The sequence below is a fragment of the Dipteris shenzhenensis genome, chromosome 18, assembly GCF_047967505.1.
Source record: "Dipteris shenzhenensis isolate YYH24624 ecotype China chromosome 18, Dip_SZ_1.0, whole genome shotgun sequence".
NCBI lineage: Eukaryota > Viridiplantae > Streptophyta > Polypodiopsida > Gleicheniales > Dipteridaceae > Dipteris > Dipteris shenzhenensis.
Genome location: NC_141613.1, coordinates 12,566,929 through 12,579,175, shown reverse-complemented (window position 1 = coordinate 12,579,175; position 12,247 = coordinate 12,566,929). Strand labels below are relative to the sequence as shown.

The 12,247-nt window shown below is 44.4% G+C and overlaps 1 protein-coding gene across 1 annotated transcript; it reads right to left on the bottom strand.

Annotated features, from left to right (window-relative positions):
• Positions 1-600: 600 nt before the first annotated feature.
• On the bottom strand, positions 601-4,461 carry LOC147890812 (brassinosteroid LRR receptor kinase BRL2-like). The gene has a single exon (XM_087389845.1). The coding sequence runs from the start codon at positions 4,459-4,461 to the stop codon at positions 1,060-1,062; it is 3,402 nt and encodes a 1,133-aa protein (XP_087245971.1). The 3' UTR covers positions 601-1,059.
• Positions 4,462-12,247: the final 7,786 nt, after the last annotated feature.

Below are 12,247 nucleotides of genomic sequence, written 5' to 3'. Positions count from 1 at the left end.
ACTCGCACTCGCCTGTTCGAACTTCGATCATCAGTAATGTCTTGTCATGTAGCGGTATTGGTGCATCACTGTAGCAGTGCAGCTTGCCTTTTTGCCAGGACAAGGCAAAGCACATCAACTAGCTGCGAAATTGGCTAGCCTCTAGGTACTGTTCGGATCGATTTTTATTAACTTCTGGGCTTCATTTGTTCCCACTATCTGGAAACTGGTTCAAGCCTGAAGGTACGAACGATCGTCCACTTTAACCGTATACAATGATGGACCCGAGCCCTCTGAGTTGGAAAACGAAGCAGCTTTTTCCTTGGTTGTTTGAAGTTTCTCAATTCTTTCAATAGGGATCTGGATCTGTATTTATCGTAGCAACCGTTGAAGCAGTACTGCAGAAGTACGGTAATACTTTATGCAAAGGGAGGGTAAACTGCAATGTTTTGGGTATGCTAATTAAACACTGGGAGCCGTTTTCATGCCAAGAATCAAAGACCTTAAACGCTCAAGCACTTCATGCAAAATCGATTTGGATTCTTTATACTACTACTACAAATATATACAGGCTATCCCAATTTCCAAAACTTTGTAGTGCTAACTTGTATTGATGGGAGATATCACAGGAGCTCTATGGATTTCACAGCAGAATTCCAACTTCCTTGTGTGCAGGTACATGCTCTATATCGGCAGTAGAGTGCCTGCCGTGCAAATGTTTTTGAAAAAGTAGAGCCATTAAGAACCAGGCGAATACATTGGAATAAGTTGGGTCTCAGTGAGACGAAGCTCAGGTGCTTAGATGCATATATCAGGACAATGCCGCGTGCGGCAATGTCGACTACCAATTTGTGCGTATTTACATGGATCCATCCATCTCGAGCAAATGGATCTACGTGATTGGAACACTATAATGAGCTCCACGAACGCCGCCACCTTTCTTCTTCTTCTTGTTCTTCTTCTTCCCCCTGACGAGTGGGGGATCACTGAACTACAAAAAATCGCTATTGTTACAAAGGTGCGAGAGTATACGCAGCAGCTAGGAGCAGATGACGATGACGATCATGTTGCCAGTTTGAATCAGGCTGAGCTCTGATCATCGAAATTCAGCTCTTTGAGAAAGGCCACTACCCGGAGCATTGTCGGGCGTCTGGAAGGAAGATCATCCACACACTCACAGGCGATGTTGAGGTATTGCATCATCTCGTATTCGGCGCCTGTTCCCCTGAGAATCGGATCGAGCACCTCCAGGCTGTTCTTGCTCGCGACATGGAGCTTCACCCATCCGATCAGATTACTGTCTCCGAATTCGTCTTTGTCTGTAGGCCGCTTTCCCGTCACGAGCTCCAACAGAATGACCCCAAACGAGTAGACATCTCCTTTGGTGGTGCAACGGAAGCTCTGGTAATACTCAGGCGGGACGTAGCCCGGAGTTCCAGCCAGAGTACTCACGCTTAAATGCGTATCGAGCGCGCTGATGAGCCGCGCCATTCCGAAATCCGACACGCGAGCCTCCAGATCTCTGTCTAGAAGCACGTTGCTGGATTTCATGTCTCGGTGGATGATGTGAGGAATGCAATTGTGGTGTAAGAAGGCAAGCCCCCTCGCAGCTCCCTTGGCAATCTGCTTCCGTAGATCCCATGTTAGCCTTTCCCTTCCATCTTCGTTGCCGTGAAGCACCTCGTCCAAGCTCCCGCCGTGCATGTATTCGTAAACCAGGAGCCTCTCTTCCCCAACCTTGCAGTAACCCAACAGTGGTACAAGATTCCGATGCTTGATCTTTCCCAGCGTCTCCATCTCTGCCATGAACTCTCGATCTCCCTGGAAGCTGAACTGCAAGAGCTTTTTGATCGCCACAACGGTTCCGTCCCTCAGCTCCGCCTTATAGACCTCTCCGAATCCTCCTCTCCCGATCAGGCTCTCCGCGCTAAACCCGTTGGTGGCTTCGATAAGCTGCGAGAAGGTGAGCTTCCGCAGCGGCCTCTCAAACGTGGCCACATTTATGCTCAGCGGCTCTCGCTCGCCGCTCAAATTCCAGCTGCTGCTACCGTTGCAAGACGACTGCTGCAGGCTGCTGAGCAGGGCATTCTCCTTGTTCCTGTTCCTATTCTTCATCATGAAGCCAAGCCAAACCACGAAAGCGCCGACGCAAAGCAGTGTTAACAGGACGCCTAAAACGATGCTGTTGGCCAAAGACAAGAACCGATTCCTCACAACGCAGGTGGAGCTTGTGCAGGCGGAGAAATTGGCCGGACCAGCTGCCGGGGAGCCGCAAGGTTGTAGAGGAAAACCGCACAGGCCCGAGTTATTGGAGAATGATTGCTGGCCGTTTGTGGAGAGCTGGCCGTTCTGGGGGATCTCACCGGAGAACAAGTTGTAGGAAACGTCCACGACTACCAGAAGGCTGCAGCTCGACAAAACGGAAAGTGTCCCTTCCAGCTGATTGTGAGAGATGTCCATGACGCCAAGACTGCGGAGATTGCCAAAGGACTCGGGGATGATACCCGAGAGCTGATTGTGAGACAGTGCCAGGATGATCAGCGACACCCAAGTCCCCATTTGCTCCGGTATGCTTCCTGTCAATTGATTGAAGGAGAGGTCCAAATACTGCAAGGTCCTGTTCTCCGGATTGTCATACAGACTGCCCCCGATGTACACTGTCGGCTGCGTCTCACACGCTGTACTGAAGGGCGTAAACTGTAGTAGCGCGTCCTCGGTCATTCCCGTGAAGTCAAGCATCGTACCCATACCGAAACCCCTGCAGGAGCTCTTCCCATTCCGCACGTAAGCTAGCGTATCTCCCACCAGTACCGGATTAGAAAGAGATCCGGTCGAATGGCGACCCAATTCAGTGGGTATCGTGCCGTTCAATTGATTTGTGTTGAGATCTAGCCACAACAAGTTGGAGCAATTGCCGAGCTCGGAAGGGATCGGTCCCGAGAGAGAATTATTGCCGAGCTCAAGGAGCGTGAGCTTCTGAAGAACTCCGAATTCCCGTGGTATGCCTCCTGTGAGCAAATTGGTATTGAGATTGAGCCACTCGAGGTCCGCACACCGGGAGAGCTGCCACGGTATCGGCCCGAACAGAAAGTTGTTGTTGAGATTAAGATTCCTGAGCTTAGTGATGTTCCCGAGCTCGGCCGGGATTTGTCCTGCGAGCTGGTTGTACCACAAGGATATCCTCTCGAGATTGGGAAGATAGCTCAGCTCGATCGGAATGCCGCCGTCCAGCTGGTTGAAACTGAGATCGAGAATAACAAGCCGAGTGCAGTTCGAAAGGGAAGCGGGCACGGGTCCGTAGAGGCGATTATTCGGCAGAAGGAGCTGCTCCAGCAGGTAATTGTTGGACGGAGGACAGATGTCGGAGGGAATGGAACCCAGGAGAGCATTGCCGCTTAGATCGAGGATCTTGAGGTTACTGCGGCTCATAACGGCGAGCGGGAAAGGGCCAGTGAAGCCATTGATGGCGAGGCGAAGCTCCTGGAGGGAGGGAAGGGAGGGGGGGGAGAAGATGGAGGAGGGGAAGGCACCAGAGAGCTTGGTGTGGGAGAGGTCGAGAAGCTGGAGGCGAGAGCAGGAGGAGAGGGAGGAGGGGAGGGAACCGGAGAGGTTATTGAAGGAGAGCTGGAGTTCAAGGAGGGAGGGACAGAGGGAGGAGAGGAGGGGGGAGGGGAGGGGACCGAGGAAGAGGTTATGGGAGAGGTGGAGTTTTTGGATGGAGGAGAGGTTGGAGAGGGAGGCGGGGAGGAGAGGGCCGAGGAGGTTGGAGGAGAGATTGAGGGAGGAGAGGGCGGAGCAGCGGGAGAGGGAGGAGGGGAGGGCGCCGGAAAGGAAATTGGAGGAGAAATCGATGGCGATTAGGGCGGAAGAAGATGAGAATGAGAAGAATTCGTCCGGAATTGTGGCGGAGAGATTGTTGTGTGACAGATCCAACGATTGAAGCCCGCCATAGCCCGCCAGAAACGACGCCGGAAGTTCGCCCGATAGTAGATTGTGGGAGAGATTTAGTTGGCGCACCGTGGCTGAACTTCCCGCCGCGGCTGAGATATTGCCCGTGAATTGGTTGTCCGATAAATCTACGCCGATCAGCGCCGTTAGCGCCGCCACCCACGCCAGACTCAGCTCGCCCTTTAGCCCTTTGGAATTCAGCGTTACGTTCCCCACTTGGCCCCCTGCCGTGCATGCTATCCCTTCCCAATTGCATGGACTTCCTCCTCCTCCGCCGCTCCCCCCCCCCCACCCGCTTAGTACCCCGTTTGGATCCGCCGTCACCATTTGCTTCAGTTGTAGTAGCGCGTCCTCCTCCCCTGTCGCTTCTTTCCTCACCAGCCCCCTCCTCCCCTCGCCGCCCCCGCCCCCTGATCCCCATCCCGCCCCCCCCGCCTCTCCTCCTCCCACCCAGCTCGCTACCGCTACCACCACCACCACCACCGCTATATTCCAGCACACTTTCCCCCCCCCCGTCGCCCCTTCGCGCCCCATTCTTGATCTCCGCCCCGTTCGAGTACTCACTCGATCCCCCCCACCGATCGAAGGAGCTAGATGGATCGCGCGGCCCGCCGTGAGGGTCAGGTGTAGAGCGGTGGTTGAATTTGGAGAACGCGGCTGTGCTGCGAGCAGGCGGCGACGCTGGTGAGTAGCTGTGGGAGAGTAATGGACGGCGAAGAGAAGCGGCTGCTTGCGCTGTTGAGTAGCTGTGGGAGACTAAAGAAAGCGAAGCGCGAGGAGAAGCTACTTATTAAGCGCTGTGGCAGACTAGCGAAAGAGCAGCGAGGAGACGGCGACGAAGGTGGCTGAGGAAGAAAGATGAGAAGAAAACGCATTGTGCAGGAGAAGGACCGAGGAGGAGATAGACGTAGCGAAGATGAGGGAGGAGCAGGAGCAGGCAAGCGGAAGCACACCAAACACAAGCGGTGGAACATGCAACCAACGAACGTTGCAATTCGCAAAGGAGCTGAGAAAGAAGGCTCGATGGAGAAGAAAAAGGGGGGGAAAGCGGGCGGGGGACACCACGATCCAGCTCAGTCACTGTTTCCAACTCATCACAAGCTCCACTCGGGCAACATAGTCCTAGAAAGTAGACGAAAGGCTCGTTGGGATTTAGTGAGCTTGGACACCTGGCCGCAGACAGGAACGCTGCCCCCAAAGCAAGCCAGATCACAACAGCCGAGAGACTCAAAAGAAGAAGAAGAAGGCCACTATTCCACAAAGGATTTCCATTCCCATCGCAGTGTCCTCCACGATCTCTTTCCCAGCCAGCCTGTACACAATCTACCTTCCGGAATCTCCACCACCGCGGCCATTTTATTCATCCAGTTCACTCGCCCCCCCGTGCACGTGTGGGCGCGTTAACCCCTACCCCCCAGGGCCCCCCAAGTCAAACTTCGCATCGGTCAAAGCGCTCCTTTCGTTTTATAAATTCCGCCACTCACATGCCTCCCAATCGCCGTTGTCTCCGCCGGCGCGACCGCCCCTCTTTTTCTTTTCTCCGCCCGCACGCTTCCCTAACCGTACCTCCACTCCAATGACCACCCCCCAGTCCCGGCCCCGCCCGCGCCCCACGTGCGCCCCGCTCCTGTCGGCTGGCCGGCCCGTTCCCGCCGGGACGGCCTCCCGAATCCGGCTAGCTTCTCCACGTGTCGCCACTCCAACCCCTCTGCCCCCCTTTCGACCCCTCCGCCGGCGCCTACATGGCAGTCCCTTGCCTGTCACTCTTCGTTGGGGAAACGCTCATCGCCCGTCATGCATATCCGATAAACTATTCACACGACTGCCCCGAAAACGCTATCCTCCCATATTTGCCCCTTGGAGCTACTATATTGCCAGATTTCAATGCCTCGGAGTTCCTCCCCTTCGAATAGATTACTCATTTGTATTATACTTTTCGCCTTGGCGTTTGAATACATTAGTACGTGCATCCCAGCACGTTGTGGTTTCCCACGTCTCATGTCATAAGTCCCCAACCTTAGAAAGCGGCATGTTTTAGGCAGTTATAACAATGACAACTCTCCTCAAGGCAGCCTTTTGGAATTTGCCACAGGAGCACCCCGATTCTCAATACAATCTTTATGACTTGACTAATCGAGAGGGAGAGAGAATTCACCTACTCCTTTACCACAACAATTGAAAACACTTTGAGAGAACAATGGCAAAAATATGAAATGGAATTACCTTTATGTGAGGTAGTAAGTGCATGCAAGTAAGAGATTCTTGCAAGCACTTTCATAAAGGGTTTCACCTTAAACTAATTGCTAAAAACTAGTAAAGTGGCATTTCTCTTCTTGTAAAGAAATGCATTTCATAAACTTTTTATCAATAACTTTTTAGTGAATAGAGTGACCTTAACTTCCATTAGTTGTCCTCATATTACATATCTGATTCATAGAAATAACACAAAAATCAACCCTACAACTTTAAAAGCTTATCACTCTCAAGCATAGGTTTCATCCACACAACGATCGTCACAACATCGTTTCTAGTTTCAAACATCTTTTCTATTACAATGACCCAACTAGGTCTCATCTACTATCCTCGTAAACTAGCTTACATGTTTAAAATATAAAGAACATGAGACTCTATATTGAGCAACTTGAAAGGCATCGCCTTAGATTCTTCATCTTTTCCATGAAGTCCCAAGTGGCATCCATGAAGCATCTGTGCCATTCATAGATATGCACATTATCTAACTATTGATCATATGAACATGACTTACGGAAGAGTGTAAGCCACGTTTGTGTTTTTTAGTTCATCCCTCTTAGGCATCCAAATTCTTCCCGCTCAAACTTAAATGATACAAGACCTTGTTCTTGAAAATCTATTCCGCACCATCGAGATTTCATTAACAATGGCAATCTTCTTTGCACGCAACATCATGACTCTCGCATCCCTAGATTACACACCAATGGGGTGCATTATTGATATACAACACTATAAACCCTTTTCATAATATACACTTTTAATCGAAAACTGTCTATGAAGATGAATACATCATCATACTAATTAGCGACTCGCGTGTTTGCCAATGTCTGGACACTTATATCCATGCACCAACTTTGCTAGTGGCCTCTTTTTGAAAGGGAAATACCAATTTTGATTTTTTATTATAGTGCATGTCCTTTATGGTTTATCACTCAAGTGCTAACATGACAGCAAGCAAATCTCCTTATATTGTGGGTGAGCTACGCATTCACCATTCCCTATAGCAATCCATTAATAGAGTGCATATTGGTGGAAAATAATATATCAAAACATGATGCATCTCCATGTGTATTTATTAGATATCGTCCTTCAATTATTATACTTATAAAAAGTTTATCAATTTGTATTGGCATATAAAAACCTGTGCCACTGTTGCCATCACTTGCGCTTCTTCCAAGGTTGCACTTAACTTTGGAAAGGTCACTAATGAAATTCATAACTTGGTGTAATGATAGCTAGTTCAATAATAACCTCCATCAAAAGTACAAGCCATGTGTATTACCTTGTCATGATAGATTACCTTGTCATGATAGATTATATGCATGAGTATGTTTATGAAAGTGCTTCCATTGTTTAAGTGTGAACTCACCCACATTTTTCGAATTTGAATTAAGTTTTTTAAAAGAACAATTTGGTCTGTATAGTACATTTATGCACCACCCTTACAAATATTGTGACCGATCAAAATTGAAGAATGGACTTTCATACCTACTAATAATTGAATATGTTTATGAAGATCACTTCATTGGTTAAATGTTTAAACTTACCTTACATTTCACAAACTTGAATTCAAGTTAAACAATTCTAGATCTCTAGTACACTTATGCACCATCCTTCTAAATATTATTTACAATCCAAAGTGGAGGATGAACTTTCACACCTACTCATAACCGAATGTGTATGAAGAGCCGATTTCATTGGTTAAGTGTGAACTTACCTTACGTTTCACAAATTTGAATTCAAGGTTTTAATTAAAAATTATAGATTTAAAGTACATTTATTCTCCACCCTTGCAAATATTATTTCAATCCAAATTTGGATAGTGCACTACCTTTCCTACTCATGCCTCCAAAAAAAAAACTATTACCATAACATTTGGTATTTAGAAGGTTGGGAAAGTTTCAACTGTAAGGATGGAATGGATGAATATAGGATCTTTTCATATCATTGATTCATTTTTATCTTCACGACAAGGTAACTTATCTTTTCCTTGAGCTCCAAAATCTAATGTATGCCATACTTTTTTATAAAATAAAAGTGGTTTCCTTGCTAATTTGTGCATGGAAGTTCCTATGTAAGCATATTTTGAACTCAAAAATATCTCTCTAATGTATTTTCATACTTTCTATTACTTGCTAATTTGTGCATGGAAGTTCCTATGTAAGGATATTTTGAACTCAAAAATATCTCTCTAATGTATTTTCATACTTTCTATTAGAAATAAATGTGGTGTCTATGCACTCATCCTCGCAAGTGCATGCATACTCTTGCATGCATATACCCACACTTGCACATGCACAAGCACATGCTTCCACCCCCCACACACACACGCACACACGCACACACGCACACACACGCATGCACGCACACACACACATGCACATGCACATGCACGCACACACACATGCACAAGAACATGCACACATAACGATAGACCACGCCCTGAGTTCCTACATGTGCATTTGCATGTGCTATCTTACATATTACTTAGCAACCCCCCTAGGGTTGGTGTGAAGGCAGTATACCACATTGATTGCTTTAGCTATAAAGGGTTAATCTAAAATGAGAAATGGCATGCATGCATGCCTGCCCCCCCCCCCCCCCCCCCCCCACACACACACATAAACATGTGCATTTGCACGTGCTATCTTGCATATTACTTAGCGAACCCCCAAGGTTAGTGTGAAGGAAATATACCACATTTATTACTTCTAGCTATAAAGAGTTATTCTAAAATGAGAGATACCAGGCGTGCATTGCCCCCCCACACACACATGCATGCGCACATATGCATGCATGCGCATGTGCATACACCCACACACACGCATGTACACATGTATGTGTGTGTGTGTGTCTGGGGAGGGGGGGGAGAGGCATGATGTAAAGCCCCATATAGAGGTGAGATCAAGGGGTATTAAAGAAACCCCCTACCTATGGACTTTTAAAACCTATACGCCCCTTCTAAAAATTTGAGGATGATAAAAGTACCCCTTATGTATGGACTTTTTGAATTTAAAAAACCCTTATGTACATGCACGCGTGCGTGCGTGTGTGTGTGTGTGTGTGTGTGTGTGTGTGTGTGTGGTGATTCACCAAGAAAAATATGTGTGTGTGTGGTGAAGAGAAAGAGAGAGAGAGAGAGAAAGAAGGGAAGGGGAGGAAAGGGTGCTTAGAGTTCATGTATTTTGATGATTTCCAAGTAAGATGTTAGGCTTGGTTTTCTTTAGAACAATAATAGCTTACATTTCATAGTTTGAACAATATCAATTTATAACAAGGGGTCATGTGTATAAAAACTACTTGTTATTAGTGCAAGTTTAGTCATTAACACTAAGCATCAATACATGATTTGAGATTTCTCCACCTTTCTAGAGAGGTGTTCATTTAATATAAGCTTATAGTGGAAAAAGTACAACATGTTGTAACACATAATAGTTTGTCTAATGTCCATGTCCAAAAGTGGTCATTGGATTCCCCAATGCCAGCTAAGATTGTCTACAACTAATTGCAAGTAGCTTAAAAGTAAACGATACAACTATCCAGATCAGGATTCAGGATACTTGACAGATATTAACAACAAAGAGGTAAGGACACATAAGCTATAAACTTAAATAAGTTAATGATGTGCAATATAATTCTACTGGAATTCTAGATTCGCGAACATATGGACTTACAAATAATCCTAGATTCGATAATATATAGACTTACAAATTAGTCTTACATCCTTACTTTATAACTTTGGAAGCACATGTTTCAATAGAGTGCCTTAAGAATAGGTTATGTTTTTGGAGATTCCATTCATGTATATTGTGTAGTAGTTGTAATGAAAATATATATGGAAATCTAAGAACAAGTAGTTAGTATAATCCTTTAATTGTATAAAGAGGACAAAACTCAACTTATGGGAGACATAATTTAAAATTTCTAGCTCAGTGCATATTAGCAACGGTTCTATGTTGAATTTCAACTGAAACAAGTTTTTGAAGTGCCATGCTCATTTTATTGTTGTACACAAAGCTAACTTCTAGGTTTAAAACATTATACTCCCAAACAAATTTCCCCCTTGCACCTTGTGGCATAAACAAAGAAACCTCATCATGTATCGTTCTATGTCCTTTAGATGTTTTGAGTGCATGATCTTTTTAAAAATCACTTTAATATATTTAGTTGACCACGGTGTAAGTTAAAGAAATAAAGAGGTTCAAGCATGGTAGGGTTCATATCTTTCTATCTCCAAGTTTAAAACATTGTATATTCCTAAAAATTTCCCCCCTTGTACCTTGTGGCATTAATAAAGAAACATCATCATGTATCATTCTATGTCCTTTAAAAATTTTGAGTGCATGATGTTTAAAAACTCAATGGTATAAGTTAAAGAAACATGATGCTCAAATCAAGGTAGGGTGTATTGAGCTCAATGAGTTTTCTTAAATGTATTGCATACAACTAGCAATACAGTTCAAAACCTCATGTTAATCTACCACTTACTTGCTTCCTTAAATTTTATTTGGTAGTGTAGTACATTAAAAAATATGCCAAAATGCTAGAAATGTTTTGTAACGATACCCGAATATGAAGGAGAGGGCATGAGGATAGGTCTTCTCTTCAAAAAAGGTGAAGACCAATTGAGTACAATTAACTATTGTAGTTCACAATGTAATAATAAGATAGGACATGGATCTATAATTTGCATGAATATACTAAAGGAGTACTTTATAATATCGGAGAGAACCATGGTGCTAGTATTAATATACTACATGTAGGTGAGATAAACCTAAAGTATTCAATCCATCAGTGGGGTAGATGGGGAATCATTAGTTGATGCAAGCACATTTTTCTTCTAATAATTTCATCATCTTCTTTTACTTGCAATGACCTTCGTTAATGTACTCCTTTTTAGAAGGTCACATTTACACTAATGCTACAAGGTGCCTTGCTAATACCATGCCTTTTGGCCTCAATTAGATTTCTTTATTTTATGTTTTTAGTGGAGGAGTTAGGAGCTACAAAATTGATGATGTGGCATAGGTCTAATTTGAAACATCTTGCAACATAGGTAGCTAGAAAGGTCTCATTGCTTCATTTTCAAACTTTGCAATTACTGCAACTCTTAGTGTTTGTCCTTTTTCTTGTAGTTGAATAACCTTTTTTGTCATCTTTTTTGCAATCTTGCTCAAAAAATGTTCTTATCCCACTTTTGCAATCCTTCTAAATAACCATCTAATAAATGCTATTATGTTTCATAATTAGAAAGTTTGAGAAGACTAGCTACTAGATCATGACTTTGTGTTCCTATGTGAAAGCCCTACTGATCAGAAGGAACACATATAGTACAATCTTCTTTGTGATTGAGAGCATCAACTTCAATCAAGAACACAAAAACCACCTATTCACATCATCCTTCTTTAAGAGATCAAGTGGATAATGCACCACTTGTAAGCACTTTTAAGATAAGTGCTTTCAATTATTATTTGATGTTGGAATCACATGGTCCTTATGAGTCACACTTCACCAACCAAAGGCGCACAATCATGAATTATGTCCTTTTTGGTTGTAGATATAGCTACTATGCTGTATAGCTAGCTTCTAGCCATGAATTGTGGAGTTGATAAGCATGGGTAATTACCATTTCATAGGCATAAATTAATAATATTTTCACATGCATTTGCTTTTTATCTAGAGGAGCATTCGTGAACCATTAACTAACTAGTTCATTAAATGTGATGAACCTTTCAAATCTAGAACATACTTCTTGCCCATGGACCATACTTTAATAAAGAATATTTGGAACATTTTTGTATTGTTTTTGAAAGAGAATATATCCAATGATGCATGCACACATTTTATGATAGATTTATTTTACTATGATAGCCAAGTCTAATCTAATGACTTATTTCAATGATGATACCTCTTTTTCAAAAATGTGTTTGAAAATAAGGCAACAAAATTTGTGTTGATCATAAGGGTAAATTGAGATATCCACTTATGAGTCATGTACAAGAATCACTACTTGGCTTTGTTGATGACAGTCTAGTTAGCTAGGTGTAAGGTTAATGTTTGACATCATCTA